Below are 27,917 nucleotides of genomic sequence, written 5' to 3' on the forward strand. Positions count from 1 at the left end.
TTTTACAGTACTTACTATTCCCTCAAAGTCGTAATTTTCATTAAGCACAAACATACGTTAAACCAGTCAACATTCCAAATGGAATGTACGTTGGTTAAAGATCGATAATAAAAAGCTGACGGCACAGCTTTTACAACCTGCCAATATACACCTATTCGAAACGTATCGCTGTCCGGTAAATAAAGACGCAGGGGGACCGTGGTTCCGCGATTGATGCACGAAAATAAGGTATTTTACATCGATGCGCGTGGGTATCGGGCAGAAATATATGAACAATCCGGCGCGATGTACCTGCGCTCCTGGGGCGACTACCTGCGGCTAATTTACAGCGAGGAGCGCGGATAACTTCCGTCGTTATTCTCTGTAGTTTCCCGCGAAGAGTTCTTTCTCCACGAAGAGTTTCTCGTAACGGGGAGCACGATTAGTCTGAAATACCTGAGAGCGGGAGGCTCTGCTCGAACGTCGTTATTGCGTAGGTTGATCCGGATCTGCATAAGAACCAGACGACGACCTTTCTCTACCTGCCGTTTTACCCTTCTGACCACGAGAACGTTAAGGAACAGCGACCACCTCGGCGATCTTGCGAATAACGATAACGTGGATGGAGTAGCTGGCAACTGGACTCGTGGAACGACTCTACTTGCACCCAATTAGCTGGCTAACCGGTAAATGCAAAGCTTATATTCGACCATCGAATCGCGCCAATGAAACAGGCGAATTAAACGCTCACGATTTCAGGTCTCGCAAAATGGATGACGCGGAAGTTGCCAAGAGCGAAGCTGAAACGGAGAGGGAAGAATGCGAAGATGTAAGTCTCTGAATATGTTCCTTATAGAGTCTTTGATACAATGTGGTTGTTAATTCGATCGTTTAGAAGCTGCACTGATCGACTCTATAAATAGAAATATAATAGAAAATTGCAATTACAAGGATTATTTGTTAAAATTCACCTTGCTATCTACAATTATTTACACCGTCTCTTATTACGCTATTTTTACGTTGTTCGGGTTATTCAACTATAGATCTGGTTACAGGAAGAGCTGCCGATCACGACCACCACGAAGAACGCGTTGATAACGACCCAGCTTGGTCCCTGTGACGTTTATCCGCATCGCGTCAAAGTGTCCATCATCGGCGTAGGAAAGATTGGAATTGCCTGCGCTATCGCGATCTTGATGAGAGTTAGTATCAGTGCGGAGCGAGCCGCGCGGACCGCGACGCTCGATCAACCGTCTGATTCCCCGTGATTTTTAGAGAATGGCCAGCGAGGTCTGCCTGATCGATCACGACTCGAACAAGGCTTCCGCCGAGGCCGAGGATATTCAGCACGTTGGAGCTTTCCTGGGGTGTCCTCTAGTAACTGGCACATCAGGTACTTGACAGTCTCATATACGTATTACATATTATATGTATCTTAATCTGATGGATTTCGATGAATACTTTCATGGAAATTGAAATTGAATAACGAGATACTCGTTCCTTGCTATTCCTTTTGCAATTGTTTTGAACAATGTACTTCCTTTGGCCATCGGTAAAAAAAAAGTTGTAGGACTTATCGATCGATTTAGTTATTTTATCGTTTAAAAAAATGAAATACTGACACATAAAAAATATACGATGTATAGTTTAACACTAAATCAGAGACACGAAGACGACGAAGACATCCAACATTTACATGCTTAAAACAGGAACAACTAACGAAACGAATAACTAACGTTTCACGTACATACTCCGACCGTCGCTTGTCTACTCGCTGCGGAAGAACCAGGAGTCGAAAGCTAATCCCTCGGCATGGTAATTTCTTCCGTGTGTCAGTGGACGTGACGACTAACTGACGATGCTTGGGGCGAGCATCGATCGCGATCGTTCGGCCCGATCCAGGACTGCCGCTTTTAAAAGACGCTGCCGTCGCATCGACTTGTTCGTCAAGAGACCTTCTGTCAACGTGCAATGGGTCAGAAAGAACGGTCACCGTCCCGAAAGGGGGGAATGAATTTTCGGGACGGCGAACAGAGTTCCGAGATCCGGAACCTTCTCTCTTCTCCTGGCCCTGTCTTTTAATCTCGTTGCTCATCTACATCGCCGCGTGCTTACACGCAGGACGCTACAGCAAGCGTTTCCCCGAGCTTTTCACCAACCAGCTCGTAAATTCCGTGCCACTCTTATTTATCTCGACCGTGATCGACTCCACGATACATATTTTTTTTTTTCTCTCTTTTTTCGGTCCCCTTTCTCCGTTCTTCGCGCAGAGCGTCCTTCTGTCATCCGTGCGCGGCCTCCGGCAGTAAACGTGGCTCGCTCGTGAAAAAAAAATATACCACCTTGCTCCGGAATTCGGGAACAAAAGCTTGGCTCTCTCGCGGTCGTCCACGATGGAAACACCGTCTCGAGCTGGCAATTTACCGGTCTGACGACGCGACTTCGTGAGCCACGATTTGCAGCTACATGTGTTTCCAGCCGATTTCATTTTGTATTATTTCGCGGTCGTAAATCTTCGGCTTTGAATTTTAAACGGGATGTTTCGATCGAGTGGATCTGGTGTCTCTCAGTTGTCGTTTTTGCACAGTTTACTAGCGAGTATACGCTGTAATCGTTGGTAAATTCGAATGCTCACGACGCTGTGATGCGATGTTCTTGAAATATTCTACTCGCAAATTTTTACTTCCCATCCGCACACATAGTTTCCCTTTAATCTCGCCCGCATTCGAGAGTAGCAATTACCGGTACTACAAGTAGAACAGACTCGGCTTTTTACCGACTAATTTATCTCAAGTGTCATCTCTACGTAGCAACGAGCGTATCTCGGTTGCGCTACAAGGTCGCACCATGCATCGTGAAGGTGTTAGCTAAAATCGGTGCTTCTTATTTGTCTTGACCACGTTATGTACTGTACGCGGTTATCGGCGCATCTCTATAGACAAAAGAGAGAATCCTCTCGGATACGAGAGAAAAGGTACGTTCGATCCCTTCCAGCGTTTTGTATTCCAACAGCTTCCGATGGCTTTATTACCGAACGAGATATTTCCAGCGAGAGATTTCCAGAAAGGGATGCCCGACTTCTAACGATTCTTTCTTTGGTATTCTTATCTCGGCTAGGGTAGAACGTGTTTCGCATAAGCATTCGACGAATGCGCGTTAGCCGAATTTAAGACAGTTCTTCTTCGTGGTACAACCACTGTTTTCGACGGAATTCCACGATACTTGATCGGGGGAAAGTATGCGAGTGAGAATCTCGCCGGGTAACGAGTGAGGAATTATTTCGAAAATGCACGTGGAAATTTGTCTGCATATGGCAAGAAAGTGCGTTATTACTTGAATAATTATCAGGAATTTTTTCTGACAGATTTCAGTATGGTGAAGGAATCCGCAGTGGTGATAATTTGCACTCGCGAAACCGCACCTGGTGAAAGCCCAAACGTAAGACACAATTTCAAGGTCTTCAAGAAAATCATACCTGCTGTAGCAAGATTCGCATGTAAGTCCGTCATCCTGGTCGTTACTCAGCCGACCGATGTGATGTCCTACATCGCCTGGAAACTATCAGGATTTCCTTCTAATCGCGTCCTTGGCATCGGTACACTGATAGACTGCGCGAGGTTTCAAGACTTCGTGAGCAGAAGATTAAACGTGGCGCGAAGTTCAGTTACTTGTATGGTGGTCGGGGCGCAAGGAGACATGGCTGGTATTTTATACTCAATAATGAACTATTATCGTATATTGGACCGTGTATCTTTTGTAGTTCCTATATGGTCGAGCATCCAAGTGGGTGGAATGAAGCTTCGGGATATAAATCCTAGAATAGGGGAACAAGACGACCCTGAGAAGTGGTACGAAATCTCGGAGAACGTAAAGAACGTGTGAGTGATCGTTACGGGTGAGATCGTTAAGGGGAACGAGATCGTTTAAACTCATTTTGCGCGGGCACGTTTCAGTGGCACACAACTGGAGGAGAAGAAAGGATCGTGTTGTTGGGGCGTTGCTGTTTCTACGGCGGAAATCGTCGACGCAATTGTTAGGAACACCAAAGTCGTGCTCCCGGCGTCAACGCACATTCTCGTGAGTCGAAATCCTCGCTTGCTACAAACTCCAAATTTTACGATGGCTATGAAAAGTATTATATTTACGCATATCATTACTTCTCAACGAAACTTTTCTCTTGGCAAACTTTCGCAGTACATGTTCGTCGATGTATTACCAACTACCGAGTTACATGCTTTTTAAAGAAAGAAAATATTGTCCACAGAGTTGCGCTCACGGTACGGACAAGGACGTGTACATGTCTGTGCCCTGTGTGATCGGTCGAGAGGGTGTGTACTGTACCGTGCGACAGAAGCTAAGCGAACAAGAGAAGTCGGCGGTGCAGACGTGTGCGGACAGTATTCGAAGTATACTGCGGGAAAGCGGGATTCTCCAGGAGACAAACCACGAGACGGAGTAGCGAGGAACGAGCGAAGAGAAGAAGAGGGACGTGGTAGAGTAATCGCGAGACGGTGGACTGCGTGCTACCGGAAATTACGCAGCAAGGAGTGCGAGATCGAGACGAAGGATGTAGCGTTTTAGAAGGCGTCTTCATCAATAACAAACGCGCGCACCTGGCGACCGGTTCTCTGTACGGGTACATAATAAATGACAGTACAGGAATTGACTTTCTAGAAAACTATCGTGTCCCTCGCGAAAAACCGGTCGTTGGTGTAGTTTGTGTCCTATTATGAGCTATTCGTGGCGTTTGTCGATGGATCATCCGTGCGTTGATCACGAGATGCGACGTATCTCGATGAAAAGATAGAAAATGTATCTCAAACAGCCACATATATATACACACGCACGTAGTTGGGATTTATTGTAAATTACCATTGTTGTATTATAACTTCACGTTGTTCGCTGTTTCATTCGAGGGAAGATCGGGGGCAGCTTTGGTAGTTACTCAACGACCGTTCGAATATTTCCGGCAATAGAGTGGTGAACGAGGAAGGAAGGGTGGTTCATGCGGAGCGCGGTGTTCAATTAGCAATTTAATATTCGTTCGTGGCTCATGTGGAGCCCGGTGCCACGAGCAATTGGATCTCAAGTGTCCGACGAAAAACTCTTCTCACGTGACCGGCAAAGCGGAAATTGAAATTCGCATACACGTTCGATAACGGCGTGTCCCATCTGTGCCGATTCGACAGCTGTCCATCGATTTCGTACGTTCGTCGTTAGCTTGGGTTATAGAGGAATCGAAAGAGCAGTTTTCTGAAAAGACTGTATAATCTTTGTTCCTTTCCAATCGATCTCGATCTTATCGCGAATCAACGTTTCGCTCTGTGAATAGACAACTTCAGACTTAAAGAGTGATGCAACGTTTGACTGTCACTTTCGTTGTTTAACTTAATGGAGATGAAATTTATAGAGTATTACAGAGATACTCCAGGTTACTGATCTAGTTTCGGTTCAATCAAATCCTCGGGATGTTACACCTGAGTCCTGAGTATCAGGTTCATTGACGATGGCCGTACCCAAGAAGAAGTTACTCGATACCGTCTGGAACACCACGACGTTTTTGCTCACCAAGCAGCCGGAAGATTTCGTGGAGTGTCATCGCGTTAAAATTGTCATCGTCGGCAGCGGTTACACGGGTGTCGCCGTTGGAATCGCGATTCTCTTCAAGGTTCGTCGAATATTTTGTATCTCTAACCTATCTCAATTTCCCTCTGACTGAATAAGCGAATAAATTTCCTATTACTTCATAGAAATATGAAAATTTATAAACGGAAATCGTGGTCTTCGAACATTAAACATACGGTAAAAAAAAAAATTAATACAATTCGAGAGAAATTGGTGATCAAGCAACGAGTAAAACATAAAAAGGATTAAGAAAAGAAGAAATCAAGCGGTTGTTCAAACACTCGAAAAGACCTTGCGACGATAAAAAGCATGATCGTCTATAAACAACATTCAAGCCCTCGCCAGTCCACCAGCGCGCGTGATTCGTGTTTGCCCAAGGAGAATCATCGTTGCGGTAGCAAACCTACTAGATCTATATATTCTAGTGGTCGACAAAGGGCAAGGAGTCGGAGAAATACTTGGATAGGCGTGTGCGCTCGTGTACGTGCATTCAAGCGAGGGACGAAGGCTGAATGTGGGCTCGTTAGTGTGCCGGGATCAAATGGGATATTATGCAAATGATCCACGAAAGACCAGAAGAGGGAATTCGGCGACAAGAAAAGGCAGAGAGATTGGAACTTAAAAGCAGCGAGAACGAAGAAAGAATGAGGGAGGACGAGGAACGTGCTTCCCTTTGCTCGTTATCGGATCGTAACGCGAGCATTTACACGTCGGACGCCCCCGCAGGATCGTCGCGGCGCTGATTTATTCTAGTCGCCAGAGGAAGAAAGCTGAAATCCATACTTGTCTACGAGGACATCCAATCCTTATCGCATTCGCTGATCCAAGGGCCTCGTTTCTTCGTGCGTGCGCGGGTGGAGACCTTTACCTCCGTTTGTCCACGGAAGCGGTGGTTTAAACGAAATTGAAAAGTCCTCCCTCTTTGTCGATGCAAGGTCGAGCGAATGACGCTGTCATTACGAATCGTTTCACTGTTCCCTAGAGTGTAACGTTTCATATTCTTCTCGTATAGCTAACGAGGGTGAGTCAGGTGGTTAACCCATTAAGAGCCAGCGTTGCGTTAACGCAACCTTTTCATTTACAATTTTGCCTTCAGTCGATTCACATTATTGAATTTTGTTTTTATGTGACTATGAAATGGAATTTGTGCGACTTTACGTCACGTTTCTGCAATTCATATTACGTTACTGTTCGGTCCTTGGCTTCTCGACGAATCAATGATTAATCGAAAGATTGACCCGAATTAAACATACATCGCTGCGCGTGATAACTGCGCGGACGTCGTTAGGTGAGAGAAAGGCCTGGGTAAAACGGGGTGAATCGTGGAAGGAGTGGCAGTCTGGTAATCGGAACGCTAGCATATTCCGGTAGGAGATAATGAACGTGGGCGACTAATTCCAGGTTTCGGTTTCCGTGGATCGTTACGAGGGCAAACAATGAAGGCCGCGCATGGTGAATGTCAGGGGCGGGTCTGAATGTCGTTATATTCCGCTCGTAGAGTAACAACGTTATACACGTTTACAATGTCCCTAATAGTGACCACGCTGTTCCCGTTTCCTACTATTTCAGTCTGTCATCAAGATCTATAATGATAGTTGCCGGGACGGGCACTCCTTTGGACGCTGCATTATAATTTTCCTTATGAAACCAAGTAATAAACGTTACTCGAAAATATTCTTAAGTGCCATCGAACTCATTAACGTCACCAGAAATGTTTGATACCACGGCAACGATGAACGAGGTGAATGGATCGAAGGGTAATATCGTATAACAAAGAAAATGATGAAGCAGAAGCAAGGAAGGCAAAGTGAGAAGGAATAAGAAGAAGTGGAGACAGCGAATCGTGCGGTTGTTCCGTCGGTCCTGGCTTGGCAGATCGCATCAACGAGATGATCGCGAGGTACCAGCGTTCCAGTACCATCTCCACGACTTACTGTCCACCTTACGAGCCCGCTACACCCAACTCGCTCGGTAGTGCTTGCATAAGACGTTCATCTTCTTCTTGTTCTCGTCGCTTCCCAACCCGTTGTTACGTGTCATGTCCGTCGGGTCGCATTAAATCGTACAAACCATCTCACGGGTCGGTACTGATGGTGAAAAGTTTCCTGCTCGTGAAGCTATATTTCATTTCGAGTTACAGTTGTTACGATTCGGAGATTGAGAGAAAGTAAGTGAAATATATATATAGTTCGATTATTCGCATATGATCGTAAGTTTAAATGGTAATGTTTACGAGTGGACTACATCGGCTAGAAAATAGCGTTGCATAATAAAATTAATTCAGCGGAAGCATAATAAAACCTGACCTGATGACGGATCGAGTGTCACACCTTCGGTACCTTGCGACCTGTGATCAGCTGCGCTTCTCTGAAGCGGAATCGACGAGGGTAGCCAAGAGTGAAGCGTTGACTGGCCTAGGTAACTAGAACCGCATGAGAGACTGCACGAGAAGTAGGAAAGGATCGGCGATCGGTTTTACTCGATCGAATGCAAATTACACGACGCAGGTCGTTTCACCGGAATCGTTAATGCGTTCGTAGCGATCCTCGTCTCGGTTGTCTCGTACGTTCGCTCCCTCTCTCGCTGTTGTCCACGGTCATGCGTCATTAAAAATCTCGTTACAAAACACACACGGCGGAGGAGGGTTTTTGTGAGTTAATTACCGCTCAATATCGTCGCACGATACGTGTGGGTATTACACGAGGGATAGGAAGAGGAAAAAGAGAAAGTAGAAAAAAAAGAGGAAGAAAGAAGGCATAAGGGAGGAACATCGACGAGCTGGCGAGGAAACTTCATCAGCTGCGATATTATGCATGCTGCGGAAGTCATGCTTGATGAAGTATGGTGATTAAGCGGTGTACAATAACAGATTGGAAGCACAAGGGCGTAACGTAATATATTAAGAAGCCGTTTCTGTTGGTAGCCGCGGGTTTGTCTTAACGTGTGAAAGCACCATCTGTCAGAGAAAAATGTGTCCATCTGCTGGCGCGGAAACGAAAGCGGACGAAGCGTGCACCGCGGTATACGGTTCGGCTATTTGCTACGAAAACGTGTGTGCTCGTCCCACACCGATACCCTATTATTCAACCGGACGAATTAGACCGTGATTAAGAGAAATTACCGAGTTAAAAACGCGCAGCGATTGATGCCCGAGGTGTCGCTGAAAAAATTTCTACACGAAATTATAGACGTTAGACGATAGAGGAACATCAATTACCAAGAGGAAACGAGATTTTGACAAATACGTAATCGCCCCGGGGAACGTTCCTGATGCACGATCAATTATTTCAGCCGCGTTCCTTCGACGTTCGAAGCATCTAATAGCTCTTTCTTTGGACGAAGAATCGGTGCAATAGAAGAATTATCACAATACGAGGAGGAAGCTTAACGGGAGCTTTCTTTACTATTCATCCAGCCAGACCGACGAATATCGCTCGATCAAGACGTTCCGAGCAAAAACCAGCGATGCAATCTGCTAAACGCCAAAGATAATTACCAGGACAACGTGAAAAATCTCAAATTCCATCAAATTCGTGTTACGTAACATCAGCAAAAGGGAAGACTCGTGATCGAGCGAACGCCGACAAAGTGGTCCTCTCCTCTCACGGAATAGTCCGGTCTCGCTCGAACGAAGAGATGATCAGACCCTAACGATCCTTCGCATTAAGGGATCGCTCGAATGGCGCGATCGATCGCGCGCGCGACCACGTACTCTTAATGCGATTCCCGGGGGTCTTGATTGCGTAACGATTTCGAGTGCGTAATAACTCCCGGCCGTTGGCTAGTTCCTGTTAATTACTCTTTATAATCCCCGGTTCTGTTGCTCGTTGCAGCGTCTCGCCTCGGAGGTGGTGTTCATAGACGCGGACGAGGAATTGGCGAAAGCAGAGGCGGAAGACATCAGCCACGCGGCGGCGTTCCTCGGCAACCCGAAGATCGTCGGTACCAAAGGTGAAAATAAATTTCATCTTTCAGCCGTTTTTGTGTCCGAGAGATTGTTAATAAAGAAAATCGCGATGATTTATCAACCGTGGGACCATCGCAGATTATTCCATGGCTAGAGATGCCACGGTCTGCGTGATCACCGTGGGGGATAGAGCTACGAGCGACGATGACGAAGCAACTTTGATGGATCAGAATTTGAATATTTTTAAAGACGTTATCCCGAAGGTCTGCAAGTATGCACCAAACAGCATACTTTTAATCGTGACGGCGCCAGGTATAAGCTATCAGGCTTCGTAGTTGCACTTTACATTTTTTAATATCGATGCATGTACGTGGTGTGGTATAACGACGTTGCGTCGTGTTTCAGTGGACATACTGTCGTATGCAGCCATGAAGCTCTCAGGCTTCCCACCGCACCGTGTGATGGGGTTGGGCACATTTTTGGATAGCTGTAGGTTTCAGTACTTCATCGCGCAGAAGCTTGGAATTTCGGCAAACTCGGTGCAGGCCTCTATAATTTGTGAAAACGGACCCACGTCTGGTAATTAGCGTACCGTATACTATCACTGTTACGTTTAATCGTTTCTGAAAGTGCGTTAAACGTTGACACCGAACAGTACCCATCTGGTCCGCCGTGACAGTCATGGGCATTAAACTGAAAGACATCAACAGAGATATCGGTACTAAATCGGATCCAGAATCGTGGGGTGAACTACATACAAAAGTAATCGAATCCGATAAAGATCTTATCACGAGGAAAGGATATCGCTGTTGGGGTACTGGTATTTGTGCGGCGGAAGTCGTAGATGCCATCGTGCGAAATACTTGTATTTGCATGACGGTATCTACCTACTTAAAGGTAACGATTTAATCCTTACTCCTACTTTTTTCTTCCGTTTTAACGCGTGATAGTTAGTTGTCAATGTTTCCAGGGTTGTAGACACGGTCTGGAGAAAGATGTATACATGTCACTGCCCTGTATAGTCGGCAGAAATGGCATACAAACGCTTCTTCGTCATCCGTACACACCGGAGGAGCAAGAACTTACGGAGGCCTCGTGCAGAGCCATTTACGAGACTCAAAAATCAATTCTTCATACTTTGGAGTGAATCTTTACGATCTCACCAAGTACAAACGTTTTCATCACTTTCGTCGACTCGTGCATTCGTTGGAAAGTCCATAATTCTAAAAGTTCATTCGTGACGCGAAAGAACAATGTTGTATTAATTAAATTACACAAAAACCAGCAGCGAGATGAGATTTCGGTGGCAGAATCCATGCTTAAGAAGCACAGCCAGTTTGTTTTACAAACCGAATTTCTTTTCTTTTTCTTCGGCAACCGATGAATAGGGGAGGCGCTATAAATTGCACGCGCACGCCACTCGGCCGATTTCGGCCAATTTGCCAAGATTAATGTAGACCAGGGATAATTAATTGGCGGACGTACGAAGCGGTTAACCGTCCCGCCACCGGCGACCGGTCGTGATAAAACGATCGCTATTACAAACACAAAGAACGCCAGTTTCGAAGACGCGATGGTCAACGATACAGCAATCTTTTATAAAATTCGCTTTCGCCGATACCGGCCTTTTGTCTTTGTCAGCAGCGGCATTAGTCAACAAGTTCTCGCGTCGACGCTCCTCGACGCTACCGTCGTACCCCACAATTCGATAAAGTCGTTTCCAAAGGAATAAAGATACCCGTGTTCAATAATGAATCCGACAACGGTTCCTACTTACGCTACGGACTGCCAGAAGAAGAAATTTATTCATGGAATTCAGCGAAACATCGTTGTTGCCGGTATAAGCTTCGTACGAAATAATCGACGGTGATTCATTACCTCGATTACAGAGCGAAATTTCGTCGAGCAAACCGGCCAACTCCGGTGGAAAAAGCGCGTGAAACAGAGACGCGATCGCGGCAATGCCGATGCCTGCTGCTTTTAATGGCTGTTCATCCTCTTTCTGGATTCATATTCTCGAAATGAGCAAGGAACCGTATAGCGAAGAGAGGCTTATAATGTAAACGCGGCTCGTTGTCGTCGCGACGACCAACCACCAGCAAATTCTTCGTCGTTCTTTCGCAACAGGAGCACGGGGACACACCGGTGATTCATTATACATGCTAACGAATGTGCGTTACGAGAGAGAGAGAGGAAAAATGAGAGGGAAAGAGAGGCTACGAGGGGTTTCCTGCGGCTGGAAGCCACACCAATAACGACGGGGAGTACGGCAACGTCTTCATCTCCGACGCACCGGCTTCTTCTCAGGCGAAGCCGTTTTTCTGTATTATCTCGATGACGAGTCTCGAGCACGTAATTTATATCGCAAACCTAATAACACGATTCTGTTCCTCCATGTCTGCCCTTGTCAACATCAAGTCGTCTATTTCCCTACTTTTCGCCTACCATCGCTAATCTTCGTTATCATTCAGTTTCTTGTTCGAAGTGTATAAAAATGAAACAAATATCGAATATATTCCTCTATGAACTTTCCAATCAGCAACGTTTGGGAAGTAATTTGGCGAGGAAAATTCATAATCCTCTCGGTGTCGGAATACGAGCGAAAAAGAAGGAGGTTCCCGAGGACATCGTTCACCAGCGAAACACCGCGGTAGGTACTACTAATTACTGTACTTTTTATTTCGCTCCGACATAATGCCCCGCCGGTTCGAGCAGCGGGTTCGGTTCACCATGAGCGGAGGTGGCCCGGCCGCCGCGTCACAAGGAGAAAAAGGAACACGTGTAGGAGTAAAAAGGAAGAACGAACGGAGAGTGGCCAGAGGCCGATGGAACACTGTCTGGCTCCCCTCTTGTAGTGCAATATCCGATGCGTTCGGATCATTTATGCAGCGATCACGACACGTATGCAAGCACGGCAGATCTTAAAGCATTCGGTCGACGTCGTAAAACCGCAGCGGTACACGACGGAGCGTGGGGGCCAGGTCGGTCCTTGATTGAGTTACGATTTAATTAGTCCGTGCGGCCAATCAGTAATTAAGATATCCGCTAATCAACGGACCCAAGAGCACCTCCGATCTCTTCACCCCTGACGCGCATTAGCAGAGGGAACTTTTCTCTGCTCCCCTCCCGTCTCGATGCGTACTTCCATCTTCGTCCTTCGTTCTTCTTCTGCTTTCTTCCCACACTTTTTACTACCTTATCCTTCCTGGTTCCCGGTCCATTGCCAAACCCGTGAATCAATCGACCGGACAGTTCGGCCGCCCGCAGGATTCTACGCGCGTGACTAATCTCCTCGTAAAAAACAAGGGATCTAAATCGATAGCTGGACAAAAAGTTGATAGCTTCGGGAAATGGTAACGAAAATTTGGTTCTTGCTGAGAACTTAGGCCTCTGACGTTTAGTTCGTTTATGTTCTGAATACATTTTCTGGGAACCATGATGCTTATGAGTTTTGTTTCTTTCGAGACAAGTATGGTTGTATTTTCTCTCTGCGTTGGTGTATTAAAAGCTCTGCAGTAATAAGGCGCGTTGATTCTGTTGACTGTACAAGAAAAGCCAATTACGTCACGTGTCTATTACCTGACATTTATGCAAAATAAATAAAGATATATGCGTAGTTGCATGTCTAAAAATATAGCACGTAACATAACCACTTCCTTCGCATCTAATCAAATGACTCACGGGCCAACTTTTGCTCGGATTTGTGGATAAGATATGTCACGTCTCGGTGAAAAACACGCAAGATATCTCGTCCAAGCCATCGCGAGGTTTCTCGTTCATAAACGTGAAAGGATTAATGGATAGGCTAGGCTAGCTAACGATACAGAAGCATAACGTATGCTAATACATATAAGATTAATATACTGTCAATGGAGAAGAATATAAGATGGTTAGGTTCCAATACCCAGTTAAGGTTTAACGAACAGGGACTCTGTTACTCTGAAATAGATGTCACTTTAAACAAAGTAGGATGCGTCCAGGCAAAGCTCTCAGGTAGAAATCAGGGTGCGATTAATCACCTGTTCGGGTTCTTGCTATAGGTCTCGGTGCACTTGTCACCTCATTAAATCAAATATATGGCATCGGATCGCACAGAAATCGAACCGTAATTCATAATAACTGCGACATTTATGTACCCTGTGCACGCCCTGTGACAAATATTCTAAGTAATCGTTTAATATCTCGGCCTGTCCTCTCGAAGGACCTGCTTGATCTGAGCGAATCTCGATACGACTATTTATTACTTATTCGTGTCATCAAGATGTAAAACATCAATTTAAATTCAAACTTTATTTGCTCCAAGAATAAATTCCTAGATCAAGATTATTCCAGTAATTTGACATAAAATATTAAGTAATATCAATGGACATAAAATAATATGTTTAATATCAATAGAAATTGATCTGAAAATCTTGTCGTAAAAATCTTTCAAAAAAATCTTCATAACGACGGCATCTGTCGGGTACAACGAGAACCCAGATAAACCCACTGCCTCAGGTGACTTATGGAAACTTTTCTCTTCGTTCCAGAATCTTTGTTCCCTTTCTCCAGTGACTTTTTTCAGAACGTCACTTTATCGAGCGTAATCGATCATGAAACAAGCTAATGATCAATCACCAGTATCTTCGTATAATTTCGAAATTTTTTAATAGCCATTCCATTTTGCAAGATTAGAACAGGGAACTTGATATGAATTCGGCCAGCGAAGGTTTCCGGACGCGAGATTAAACGTCGTATCGGTACCGCGTGCGTAAGATAGCGTTGATTGTAATTAATAGCCGGCCATTGCGTTAGCCCTGCAGCCAGTTAATTGTCGAGAGAAGATTAATGGCACAAAATCACGCCAATACTGGTCGATTGTCCGAAACCGATCCCTGTCTCGAGTCGTGCTCTCGTGTTTCGGCCGTGGCGGACGCGAAACTCGTTTCTCGTTACACTTGTCTGCGCGATAAACTCGAACGAGCACGCGGGACTACGCGGAAAATTATTCGCGACCGGTTACCCATGATATTTTTAATCGCATACAGCAGTCGGGTTCTCTATCGCGAAATTAATTAAGATTTATTAGAAGGGGCTTCTCGTATCGTATCGAATTGTTAAATAGTTCGCACTTGCCTCGAATTTAAACAAAAAGTGCGATACGATACGTCGATACGTCGCGGGTATAAGTCGCTAAAGCTTTATGGCGTTTCAATCATATTTTAAGAAAGATAAGCAAATCTGAGATTGTAAAAGCTTGATTACTTTTCAATTACATGTTAGGAACTATGTCGAGAGATAAGAGAACCTAATATTAGGTGTGGATATTTCATAGATTACCAATCTGACGACGACTGAGTTAACCAACGTGGATTTCAGGGATTGTATAATCCCTCGGTAAGCAATTGGACAAAAACAGCCAACTAATCGAATCCCTATAGATACACGTTCGCGAAAGTAATTACCTTCTGCAATAATGCATCGTATGTACGAGATGAACGCGGTTGCATCCCTTAATACGATACGTGACCGTCTAGAGTCGGATCCCGACTTCGAATCTATCAAAATCGTAGAAAAAGACCTAATTCCAGCCGCAAAAGATAGCCGATTAATTCATATAACGGAAAAATGTTTCTTTATCCTAACCTTTAACCGATGAAGAAATACAAAAGCACTTCGTTCAACATAGCCAGGCTACTCTTTCCTCATCGTGTTATTGAACTTTATAACGATGGGCAAGAAGCTATTGCTAAAGTCTGAAGGTTGTGCTTGAGATAGCACAAGGAGATATACTTAGGACCTTTTGTAATGATCAATCGGAGTTCAATGATAACTGGGTTTTTACAATACAGAAATTACAGAATACTTCGACTAACGATAACGATTCCCCTTCACGAACTGCTTAATCGTTGTTATAATTTTCCATAAAAACAAATGCAGCAATGATTTCATTTTAAATTTCCAAATTGATATGAAATTGTCTTGACCGTATCAGTCGGGAGTACTTATCTCCTACTAGCTAAGCGATAACACATCCACGCATGTACGCTTCCTCCTTCTCGATCATGGTTCTTTGCAAACTCATCGACGAACGGTGTTTATAACCTGCGTGGATCGCATACTCGTGAAATTGCTGTCTCGAAGAGGTCAACACAGCCAAGATAATAAGACTAGGGGTTGTAATTCCAGCGGAATAATTTCTCTACGCGAGACCGATATACGGCTGTTAGACGAGGTAGCTGATTTATGACAGAATCCTGGATTACCGATCGTGAATAGTCAGATCCAGCTTTACCGTCGACGGTAAGCCGGCGGATAAAACGTAATCGAGAATGCACGCGCGGTGGATCGCGAGCCACGGAGCCTCGATCCGTGCTAGATTCCAGATTGTACGCCGATTATGCCCCGATTTCAGATTTACGAGCGAGCGAACCCGTTCCTCCGGCATTTATTTATAGTTACGGGGAATCACTTGTTGAGTTCACCGACGATCTACACCCTTTCTCTTTCAGTTCTCTATTTCTTTTGCACGCGTGAATGCACCTTTTAACACTGCGCTCATCCAACTGCGACCACCCGTGTTTAATGGATAAACGTAACACGGATCGAAGTAACAGGCTATCGGTCTTTTCGGATAATTTCATAGGAAATATTGCGTGTGACTACGCGTAATTACGTTCGTTTTACTGTGCTGTGTAAAAAACAGAGATAAAATAAATGTTCTATGAGCGAACAAATATTTGATGTTGTTTATTTGGCTTGATATTACGTTAAAAAATAGAAATCAACAAGTTATTCAATTAAAGTAATTCTATTATCTATAAAATTAAATTTCCTACTTAAAGACAGGCTTAAAGCTACGTTTAATTCTGTTCAATGTGAAGATTGTAAAAAAATGTGACCTTTAGATTATTTGTTGTTGCTTATTTCGATAAAATCAAAGTATTTTACCTTTTAATGGATTAAAGTATTTATCTCTTAAACAAGGAACACTTCAACGAATAGGATGTGGTAACACCCAAGGAATTCAACGTTCTAAAATTATCAGTCATAAGAGGAACGTTCGGGGCAAATATGTTTAGTATTTTGTTGAAATATTTGGCACAAGCAGGGAATAAATTTTCTCTCGAGTAGTAATCCAAACGAAGATTTGTTTCAGTATCCCATAACTTTGGCAAAACGCATAAGAACACGTACATTCTCAGAGGCAATCTGGTGCGTCGACAAAAACGCAACATTGTAAGATCTCCGCCCAAGTTACTGCGCGAGATTATACGCAGGAGCAATTTGTATTTGCCCTTTTAAGATTGAAACGGCTGCCTCTTTTTCTTCCCTCTTTTCATTCGCTGCTCGTTGCAACGATTACGAGATTAACGGTTGCAAGACATCCGGTGTGAGTGGCGACCATAGTACTGTTCGGGAGAAAGAAATAAAAGGGAAAAGCAAGGAAGGACTTATTTTTACAATTTCTTGGTCGTAGCACACGAGGGATACGCAATTAGTCGGTCGATATCACGGCGGTTCAACGGATCGATACCGAATTGCGATGCAATTAGCAATATCGAATCACGGGAGATTTACAAAGTCCGGTTTTCGGATGCTAAACCTCGTCGATCGCCTTGCAAAAATACGTTGTATCCCAAATTGAGGCTAATTGGATGATTGACTTCGCGCTTTATGCGATCGATTAATTTATCATGACGCGATTTAACGAAAGACACAAATGGAACTGTGTACGCGACTCTCTACTAATTGGCAGTAAAGTCGGCGAATGTGATTATCTTGGTATCATGTCGTAAAACACCGTAATTAACTGTAACGTATTAGAATTAATCTTATTGAACGGAGCGATTAAGTGTCATGAACTTTGATTATTGTCAAGATTATTGTAAAAGAAATATTATATGCAGAAGATATTTCCATATATTAATTCGACTGAATCTCAGTATCTTCAGTATCTGAGAGAATTTAAAAAAGAAAATTATTGATAACGAACGTAACAGCCTTTTGATTACGGATTAATATTAAGGCAATGATCGGTAGCCGCGGGGGAAAAACAATTACAGGAAGAAATATTATGGGATTATACATTCACGAAGACAACATTATCTTTTTGTGAGATAAGCCGTACTTGAATTATATTATAAATGCACCTGTCTGCTTGTCACGTGATTCCTGCTATCTAGAAACATTCAAACGCTGTACTTATTGCGCAATTCGTGCAAAGCCAATGTATCTCTAACATATGCAGTGTATGATATGGCAGTTGTGTGATATAAGAATTCAAAAATTTTTCAGCTATTGTAAAAATAATGAAAAATTAATAGTAATCTTCATTTCACTATATTAATTCATGAATAAATTCATAAATTCCTAATTATCAAATCAATCTTCTAATACTACTTATCTATCAAGAAAATAAGAAGATGCAAAGATTCAAAGTTCTCACCGTCAGTAGAGTGAATGACTCGAATATCGCACTTCTCTATAAACACATGTCTAACGATTAGATAGAATATAATATCATATACGTAACAATACATCCGATAGAAGTCATAGCTCAGTCTTGGCCAATTACAAATTACATGCTATTTTGCGACAAGTTGCCCTATTTCGCGTACGACTTTTACAGTTATGTGCATAGATTAATTTCGGACGTTGACTCTAACTCCTTCAACTCGTTCATTATGCGTGGCATGTGATGCGAAGATTATGCAACCATACGCAGTTCGATAGTAACACATTGTTCTATCAACTTAACTTTCAAACCATAAAAAAGTTAGAAGCGCTGCGTGTTCGCGCTAGGCAAATCATCGCTCAGATTCCCTTCTAAATTTCTTTTCAATTTTCTCGCCAGTTTGAGAGAACGAAACGTGCTAGCCACGGCGATGCAAATGATTATAATTACGGGACGGATGGCGGCTCCGTTACTCGAGGAACGTCAATTTCATCCACAAGCATCTCTTTTTTTTTTTTTTTACGCCGAGCGGCGGTCAAAGTTAATGCCCGGCGTGTAAAGAGCAATTGCAAAAACGCATTATCTCTATGAAATGTAGTAACCTTTCATCCCGTCTCCTTCCGATTAGATTACGGTAAAACGCGGAAAAAATTGCAGGTCTGCAATTTAAGCTTAATGTAAATAAACTAGGAAACATAAACGATATTCTGTTATTAAAGAGATATTTTATAATCTTTGAGAACGTAAGTAAGAGTATGATGGACGTCTTTGTGCATTTTTAAATATTGATCAATTTCGAAACTTAGTACAAAAATTACAAGATATTTAGTACAAATACATCTATATTTCGCAGAGATCACAAATATATTACTAAACATCAACGCTTATTATATGGTTAAAAATGAAAATACCAAGATTATATTAGATATTGAGAAGCGGAATTCCTGTAATCCGTTAGACAACGAATAAAGAAGCAGTTAACTAATCGAGATAATTTTAATGTAATATTGCATCAAATTCAACGAAACTGAAAAACGTGACGCCTCTCACGTTTTTCCTTTCGTGACTGGCGCGAACACTATTTGTGTAGGCTGTAGAATCACGTGAGACGTTGGAGGAACGAAAATAACGCTCAAGAATACAAGAGAAGGAAGAGTAGATGAAAAGGTGCTTGTGATCACGTAGAACTTATAGTGACGAACATGTGAAGATCCGTTGCGTCATTCTCGACTGCATTCATCGTGGTATTCCTAAATATGATTCAGCTAAACGGAACACGTGACGATATGTGTATTCTCCAACAAACCAGCAGATTCGCGCAAAATGTACGCACCGATATTATATCTGCGGCATACTATCGACAAGATTATTCGATAAAAAAAGTTGGTGGATGCTCTACTCTGATTCGAGATAAGTACTAGACGAGGTTTAATTTTTTGCACACGAGTTTTTAAATAAGTCTATTGTTTCTCGCGGGATTCCTCTTGTAGCAAATGTTGTTCAACGGGATTGGTCAATCCTAATCGTTTCATTCAATTGTCATGTACATTCCACCGCGATGAAACTTAAACTATGATTGCCGAGAATGACATCACTCTTTGCATTATCAGTTTTTGGAGCGACGATAATGAAAATTGGAGAAACAGTTTCAATAAAATTTCTGACGGATGAATCCAGACATACAAAATTAAGCTAATTAATAAATACAACATACTTACATATGTTCCCTAGAGTTTTAAAATCCCATTACCTCTAAAATTCCACTATAAAAATAATCGAGCGCGTCGATTAGATCCACAAGAACTCCCTTTTCAAATTATATAAATCTTTATGAAAACAGTTCGAGTAAATTTAACGCAGTACTAAGTCCAAACAAAATATCCAGTTAGATAGCATTCCACGGACCCCAATCGTATGTATTTTTAGTCCCCTTAAAACGACACACATCCTGAAAGCTGATTTTTATTAGCCGCGCAGTGGGGATCGAGAAGAAAGCACCACATGGATCGATAGACACTGTTTCTCGGGGAAAAAGGAACGCATGTTGCGTCATACGACGCGTGCGCAACGTCACCTTCAATTTCCGAAAATCTATGCCGCGATCTACGTACTTCGCCGCATCAGCCAAGTTACCGATGAATTCGAAATAACGTCCACGCGACGCGTGAACGATCGACACGTGACACGGGGTCAATGTGAAAATTTATCGGAAAAACCGAACGCGAATTTATCATTTCGGCGATACTCGGTTGTATTACCGGTTTCATCAGCCCCAACGCGCCGGCTGAAGCCTATGGGAGGTATAAAAGGCGGGGGCAAGGTCACCTTAGCAAACAGAAGTCTCTGAGCTGTCAGACAAGTTGGACGTACGGACCTCCTGGTAAACCGCCCAAATAACCTGCTTGGTGTTAGCTTCATTTCTTTCTCTGCTTTCTGTTTTTCTTTCTTAAAGCAACTATGAGGTTAGTGTATATATGTTTTATTCTTTACGTTCGTCGCGTTTCAAGTTATTATACGGCGAGATTAGTCGATGTGTCGATGTTTGAAAGTTAGTGTATAACGACGCGTCGTATAAGGATGAATCCTGTTACGCGATGTGGGGCACCATTCCCATAGAAGAAACTGGGTCACAGCACAGTTCTGTATTCCGTGAATTGTTCACTTGGTGATACTTAATTAACAGAATTAGTTCGCTCGTTTTGCTAGCGTATTCTAGCGGTGATGGGTACCAATATCTGTTCTCGATGTTGTTTGTAGTTTCTTAGTTTGATTTATTTGAGTAATTGCTTGCAGTTTCCTGTGTAACCTGCATTTCTATAGTACGTATAACTTTGAACGTTGGTACACGTGCTTGACGTACTACTAGTGACACCTTCAGAGCTTGCTTGTATTATCTACGTTCTACGTTTCATTCACGTAATCGATATAGTAAACGAATAGATAACTATGAACAAGGAAAAATGTCGCTTCCTACCTAGCTGCTTTAAGCCAAACTGGTAAAAATTCATTTCTGATTCGTCTAAGTGTAAATATATAAAGCGCCATGTAATTAAAAATTAACGATATTATTTTTATTGTATTCTTCTTTCTTTTTTTCTTGTTTTCTTCTTCTTTTTTTTTTTTTTTTGTGACTAACATATTCTATTTTTTCTTCCTCTATTCTTTGCATGAACGAAACGTATCATTTGGAAGATGGAGAGGTCACGAAATTTTCAAATTCTGAAATTTTCGTAACCTTTCCGACTTTGAGAGACTGATAAGCAAAAAAATAAAACGTTAGGAATTCTTGCAATACAAAGAGTAGCTATTCTGACACATACGCTGATTGAAGCACATTTTTGTAACAATAGAACGTTTCTAAAATTTTCGCAATAGCATCAAGCGCACGCTATGACCTTTTTGACCTTCATCGACCTTTGCGTGCAGAAAATTCAAAAGTAGATAAGAATCAGCTAGCCTATTACACATTAGACAATATAATAATTTTTTCTAGGAGAATGGCATTGTTGAAAAATAAATTATTAAACACGGTGATAGAGCCGGTTGCCACGGGAAAAAACAAAGTTACCGTGGTCGGCGTCGGCCAAGTCGGTATGGCTTGTGCTTTCAGCATCTTAACAGACGTAAGTTTTACATTCCGAAATCTGAATATTTATAAATTACTAAACAACAATCTACAACCGAAATTTGAATTTTTTTCGTATTGCAGAATGTTTCGAGCGACTTGGTGCTCGTAGATGTAATGGCGGATAAGCTAAAGGGAGAGATGATGGATTTGCAACACGGTAGCGCGTTCTTGAAAAACGCGAAGATCAACGCCAGTACCGATTACTCTGCTACAGCGAATTCTAGTTTATGCGTTGTGACCGCCGGTGCTCGTCAAAGGGAAGGCGAGACGAGGCTGGATCTTGTTCAAAGAAACACAGATATCTTCAAAGGCATCATCCCGCAGCTAGTCAAATATAGCCCGGACACGATTCTCTTAATCGTCTCGAACCCGGTAGACATTCTGACCTACGTGGCGTGGAAGCTTTCAGGCCTGCCAAAGAACCGTGTGATTGGAAGTGGAACCAATCTGGACTCCGCCCGATTCCGTTTCCTTTTGTCGCAGAAATTGAACGTCGCACCCACATCCTGTCACGGCTGGATTATCGGAGAACATGGCGATACGAGTGGTACGTTGATGCGCAATATTCAAAGGTTGATTGGTTTTTTAGTGCTCACAGCTGATTAACGATTGTTATCTGTGATAAGGAAACAAAGTGTCGCGTTATCAAATTTAAATCGTAATTTTACCGAATTTTCACGTGAACGACGAGTGAAATGTATTTTTATAGACTGCTGGTAGTTTGTAATATTTGTTTCATTATTATTTTCAGTACCCGTATGGTCTGGAGTGAACGTAGCTGGCGTCAGGTTGCGCGACCTCAACGAAAACGTTGGTACGGACAAAGACACTGAGAATTGGGGTGAACTGCACAAACAGGTTGTAGATAGCGCATACGAGGTGATCAAACTAAAGGGTTACACATCGTGGGCTATTGGTTTGAGCGTTGCGAATCTCGCGTCTGCTATATTACGAAACTCCAACCAAGTTCACGCTGTATCTACCATGGTTACCGTAAGTCGATAACTCGTGTTTCTTATATAAGTAACGCGCGATTGTAGTATCATCGTGGATTGCAAAACGAGTTGCTGAAACGTCTAGACGTTTAAAAAATTGATTTGTTGCTGAACTCATCGTTCAGTGAGCAATGATCCTCATATTCGATTATTTTCAGGGATACCACGGAATCAAGAAGGACGTGTTCTTGTCTCTGCCTTGCACCTTGGGTGAAAGTGGTGTCTCGTGCGTTGTTCAACAGAAGTTAACAGAGGGCGAGACTGCTCTTCTGCACCAGTCGGCCGATATGATGCACGACGTGCAAAAGGACTTAAAATTTTAAATAATTCGTTTCATTTTGCGCGTTGAAATAACTCTTTCTCCTAAACAAAGGGAATCAATCATCTTGTAACTCAATATCGTGTGTGTTTATGCACTCAAAGTATTGATTCTTGACAAGCACCTTTGGTTTCTACTTACATTTTATTACTTAAGTTTATGTGGCCAATACTTAAGAGTGCTATTAAAAATATTTAAATTTTATTTATATGCATAAACACGCCAAAAAACACGCTCTGATTTGATGAATGATATAAATGATTCAACAATTAGAATAATCTTTTGTATAAAGAAAATATGTGTTCGCGTGACCACGAAGTATTAATTACTGTTGTATCGATGTTTAACATTTACAACAAATTTTATTGCATTCAGTTGGTTTAATACGACATTATATATTATAACGTACTAATTACATTATTATCATATATAAGTTATATGATACACTAATTCTACGATGTACGTAATTATGATTGGACGCAAGACAAGATACTTAATCGATAAGTCGAAGTACAAATATGTACGATAAACAATTATCAGCCACGATACGACTATCAGACAGAACTTGAAATAGAAATTTAAATTGATTCGTAATTTATGTTTATCTTATACTTGTCAGAGATATCAGACGATTCTCAAAATGTTCAATGTCTACCTCACGAAACTCGCATAGACTGATCTGTATTTTCATACGAAATCTAGAGTACTATTTCCTAATTGATCCTGTTATCAAACGTATCACACATTGTCTTGTATATTTATACCAGTGATATAATAAATCAATACTGTTTAGCTAAGCCAATGAAACGATTATTTTTATCTTAAGATTTGTCATACGACTGTTTGTTATTATAAGATGAATCTATCACAATCATGCGCTGAAATCGAATCCTTGTAACCATGGATTGTTTAACAATTGATAAACCGACGCAATGACGATTCACTAGGCGCGTTATGATCGGCAGCGCCTTCTTTTTAATGAAACGTCAATTAACCTTGTGCGATGTGACATTTTTCGCGATAGAGGGGACACGGGAATTAAACAAAATCATCAGGTGTTAGAAGCAATGGTTTTGTCGCGCATGCTGTCGATTTCGTCGCTGCCGGCATGTGTGAAATGTACGATATGTACGATATCGAGGAGAAGCTTTGCCAGCAAACACTTTCGTCGTAGTTTACCGCCAACGATACTAAAGGACATTTTCGCCGGTGGCAAGACGAAGAAAATCGCGTCCGCTGATTTTGGCAAAGACGCCACCGCTGGAAACGATTTACAGAGAGCGGTCAGTTTCGTGTAAGCGATCTATACTCCTTTACCTACTGACCGCTCTTTCTTTAACACCTATTTAACATTGGAATTCTACGTATAAAATGCATATCTCAAATTACTTCTTTGTCACATTAAAATTAAACAATTTACCAAGTTCTTTCTTAAATATTAAGTCAGTATAAAAATACGATCATTAAATATAACGCAAAGAGCCAATAAAGAAAGAATATTGAAAAGTACATTAAGAATTGGAATTCCGAGAAGTTGATCTTCATTAAAAATACATAGCTTGGAATCGTACCAACAAGACTGTAGCTTCTTTTAAACGCAAAATACCACTCATTTCATATGTCGTAACTGGACAAATGCATCGTGAATGTCGTATTGACAGAAGGTGTACCAGTGTTACGATAAAATGATAACTTTTCATTTCAGACCACCATGTCTGAAGGAAGAGCTGCTTTGCAAGTTTGCGGAACCAGTACGAGATTGCTGTCACAAGGTGACGATCGTAGGTTCGGGAATGGTCGGCGTGGCCTGCGCGAACTCGCTTCTCTTCCAGGTACATCGGTACCAATCTTTTACATTTTTCGACCCTTGAACGACGAACTTATCAAACGTTCGAGACTATCGAGTTTATTTTGAACACGAGTGAAAGTTCGATAGACGTCTCACGTGGTAAATCCGCGGCAACTAAGTCCAGGAATATGACAGAAGTCCTGGAAAATGTCCTCGTGTTACATACACGTGCATTCTCGATAATGGAAAGTCACGTCGAGTCACTTGGGCATTTGTAATTTTTCCGTTGCTTCATCGCAGAACATCACCCCGCACATTGCGATAGTCGATGCATTCCCGAAGAAGCTGGAGGGGGAAGGAATGGATTTTAATCACGGCGCGGTATTTTTAGGAGATCCACGCATAGATTTCGACACAGGTAACGATGTTTACTTTAAAAATAGTTTCATTGAGCATGTGACAACTTTCACGACAAAGGTTTAATTATAAAGAGCGTGGTAAATGATTAAACAGATAGAGGAATAAGAAGAATGTTGTTTCAGACTTTTGTATTACAAGCAACTCGAAGGTGATCGTTATAACTGCGGGCGCGAGACAAAAGAAAGGTGAATCGCGGTTAGATTTGGTACAACGCAATTCGGAAATTATGAAGAACATTATACCTACTTTGGTTAGTTATAGTCCGAATGCTGTGTTCGTGATCGTCAGTAACCCAGGTTAAGTATAACTTAAAAAGAGAAATCTTCAGATTTATCTGTACAACGGAAGACAATACATCGAAGTCAATGTTAAGCCGCGAGTAGAAACGGAACTTTTACTTTCAGTTGACATTTTATCGTGGATAACGTGGAAAGTGAGCGGACTACCGGCCGGCCGAATAATCGGAAGTGGGACTTGTCTCGATTCAGCAAGGTTTCGTTACTTAATCGCTGATCGTATAGGGATAGCACCGAGCTCGGTTCACGCGTACATCATCGGCGAGCACGGGGACAGTCAGGGTGAGTTCGAAAATCGGCCACGTTTGCGGCGAATTCGACGCGTACTCTACGTGATCTAATTTTTTACATTTTGCCGGAGGAGAAAGCACACGTTACGTATCGCGTCTGTTTAAGTCCGTTTGACGTTTCCTAGTTCCACTCTGGTCTGGAATAAATGTCGCTGGTGTGCAATTTCGCGACATTCTGCCGAATATCGGCCTCGAAACCGACGAAGAAAGATGGTTCGAAATTTCCAAGGAAGTCGTCAGACTGTGAGCTCTAGCCTCCTGTTTCCTATTATATCTCAAATTGGTAGAAAGAATCGACAAAATGAATTTTTTCCTTGTTTTCCAGTGGCGCCACGGTTAGGTGTTTGAAGGGATATTCCAACACAGCAATTGGCCTTTCGGTTGCTCACATCGTAACGGCTATTCTGTCCAACTCGCAGACGGTTATACCGGTTTCAACTTTAGTTCAAGTATTAATTAAACTTTGAGCCTAAACTTTTTACTTAAACTGTGACTCAGATCGTACTTTGTGATCGAAGTCGATTACATAAAAATTTCAGATCAGACGTGATAAGGACTAGACAGTTCTACGCAGAAGATTGCTTTGAATCTTATAATATCTCTAGTCGATTTTGATTGGACAAATTTCGTTTGTAGGGTCATCACGAAGTTTGTCAAGAGATTTTCTTGTCGCTGCCCTGTTCCATAGGTGAGAATGGCATCACGAATATCGTGCGAATGCGAATTACAGAATTCGAGAAGAAATTGTTTCAAACATCAGCGAACGTTGTATACAACGTGCAAAAGGATATCAAAACGTGATCGTTCGAATCGTCTTTCTAAATAATATCGTATTGTTTAATTGTGATGATTAACTTTTTTGTAAAAAGTGTATTTAAATATATAATGTGCCATGCTGCTCGATAAATGATCGAATATTACATATTCGCGGCTTTCGATCGATTATTTCAACGAGAGAAAAATAACATTCAAACTACTTCCCCGACTTATCTCACCTGCAATCGCAGCCTGTCTCGAAGCACGAGTCAAATACGTGCGATGACGAAGCCCGCGTTTACCCGCCTTTTTTTTCTCTCCTCATTTGTGAATCACTGATGTCGTTTTCATCCAATCGATGACGTCAATGACCTATCTACAGATGTTCCGAAGAACATTAAAGGATATTTCGCCGATTTGCATACGCATGAGTTCCCTGAACTCATTCTTAAAACGATATTTTTTCAAATGAAAATTCAAATTCATAGCTCTGTTGTTGCATCAAGGATTTAAGTATTTCGCTAAAATTCAGCATTAGTACACAATTTTCAGATTACGCGAATAGGTGCGTTCCCTATGGTACACGTAAAAAAGGCAATAGGTGACCGGTGGATGGTACCAGAAGGTCGCGATTTCGCCGCAGGCTAGGCCACGGCAAGGTGAGAGAACAGTGTGGAGATCGACCGCGAGATGTCGCATTGAAATGCTCGGGTAAGGCGACAGCCGCACGAGCCGCGATGTTACAGCATTCGAACGCTAACAGTGCCGTAAGAACAGCGCTATTTTTCGAAGAATTCTCGTTTGAGAGCGTTTGGAGTTCTCCGAACAAAATGTTGCATCGTTATAAAATCTGTTCGCAACCACAAAGATCTCGAGATTATCGAGAAGTTTGACGGTTCTAATCACCTGAGGAGATTGTCAGTTAAAGATTAATGAAAGGATAAGAAAAGAAGGATTAACGCGATATCTCTGATTTAAAAACGTAAGAAGGAGAAGCAGGAATTGTGAAAATAAGTAGTCGTCTTGATATCGAGCAAAGAAGAAAACACCAGGTCAGAAACGCTCTCCTTTTACTTGGTTCGAAAGCAGATCCATTTGAAAGGCGAGGCGTGTCTTTGATTTTTAAAAGAATTCTTCGTGAATTGTGTCGTAACACGCGCGCGAATCCTTTTGTCGACCAATAGAAATTCTTTCGATCGTTTCGGACTGGACGCGTGCCTTGGGACCTCGACGTGTCTCCAGGAATCGTAATTAGCAAGGAAAATATTTTACAAACGACAATCTGTTTGCTTGGCAAACCGAGCCTGGAACTTATAGTTGATAAGCTTGACGAACCTTTGCTCGAGAGTACAGCACTGATGAATCTAATGAATTTTAATTTTAGAACAAAGCTTTCCAAAATATTAAAGTATCCGCTAGTACGCTTACTGCATCAATCAGTATTCTTAATACGATATGCCGTTTTTAATATTACCA

General features: G+C 42.3%; 4 protein-coding genes across 5 annotated transcripts; all 4 read left to right on the plus strand.

The window, feature by feature from the left end:
• Window positions 1-743: 743 nt before the first annotated feature.
• LOC117235173 (L-lactate dehydrogenase-like) lies at window positions 744-4,599 on the plus strand. Its single transcript, XM_033496954.1, has 6 exons — window positions 744-808; window positions 1,035-1,181; window positions 1,255-1,372; window positions 3,344-3,857; window positions 3,933-4,056; window positions 4,244-4,599. The coding sequence occupies exons 1-6, from the start codon at window positions 749-751 to the stop codon at window positions 4,436-4,438; spliced, it is 1,158 nt and encodes a 385-aa protein (XP_033352845.1). The 5' UTR covers window positions 744-748; the 3' UTR covers window positions 4,439-4,599.
• Window positions 4,600-5,175: 576 nt separating this feature from the next.
• Window positions 5,176-11,929, plus strand: LOC117235192 (L-lactate dehydrogenase A-like 6A). The gene is made up of 6 exons (XM_033496997.1): window positions 5,176-5,647; window positions 9,438-9,555; window positions 9,650-9,823; window positions 9,917-10,090; window positions 10,167-10,408; window positions 10,482-11,929. Exons 1-6 carry the CDS (start codon window positions 5,486-5,488, stop codon window positions 10,656-10,658), a joined length of 1,047 nt encoding a protein of 348 aa, XP_033352888.1. The 5' UTR covers window positions 5,176-5,485; the 3' UTR covers window positions 10,659-11,929.
• Window positions 11,930-20,084: 8,155 nt separating this feature from the next.
• LOC117235077 (L-lactate dehydrogenase-like) lies at window positions 20,085-23,688 on the plus strand. Of its 2 annotated transcripts, none has more exons than XM_033496758.1 (5): window positions 20,085-20,328; window positions 21,442-21,571; window positions 21,658-22,123; window positions 22,328-22,569; window positions 22,730-23,688. In XM_033496758.1, the coding sequence occupies exons 2-5, from the start codon at window positions 21,446-21,448 to the stop codon at window positions 22,892-22,894; spliced, it is 999 nt and encodes a 332-aa protein (XP_033352649.1). In that variant the 5' UTR covers window positions 20,085-20,328; window positions 21,442-21,445; the 3' UTR covers window positions 22,895-23,688. The 2 variants fall into 2 exon arrangements, with proteins under 2 accessions (XP_033352649.1, XP_033352648.1); XM_033496757.1 differs by having other exon boundaries at window positions 20,086-20,410.
• A 269-nt stretch (window positions 23,689-23,957) lies between these two features.
• LOC117235078 (L-lactate dehydrogenase-like) lies at window positions 23,958-26,586 on the plus strand. The gene is made up of 8 exons (XM_033496759.1): window positions 23,958-24,184; window positions 24,596-24,722; window positions 24,980-25,097; window positions 25,222-25,395; window positions 25,504-25,677; window positions 25,811-25,928; window positions 26,011-26,134; window positions 26,322-26,586. The coding sequence occupies exons 1-8, from the start codon at window positions 23,958-23,960 to the stop codon at window positions 26,484-26,486; spliced, it is 1,227 nt and encodes a 408-aa protein (XP_033352650.1). The 3' UTR covers window positions 26,487-26,586.
• Window positions 26,587-27,917: the final 1,331 nt, after the last annotated feature.

Source organism: Bombus vosnesenskii, unplaced genomic scaffold (genome assembly GCF_011952255.1).
Source record: "Bombus vosnesenskii isolate JDL3184/JDL3185 unplaced genomic scaffold, Bvos_JDL3184-5_v1.1 scf7180000013314, whole genome shotgun sequence".
Taxonomy (NCBI): domain Eukaryota; kingdom Metazoa; phylum Arthropoda; class Insecta; order Hymenoptera; family Apidae; genus Bombus; species Bombus vosnesenskii.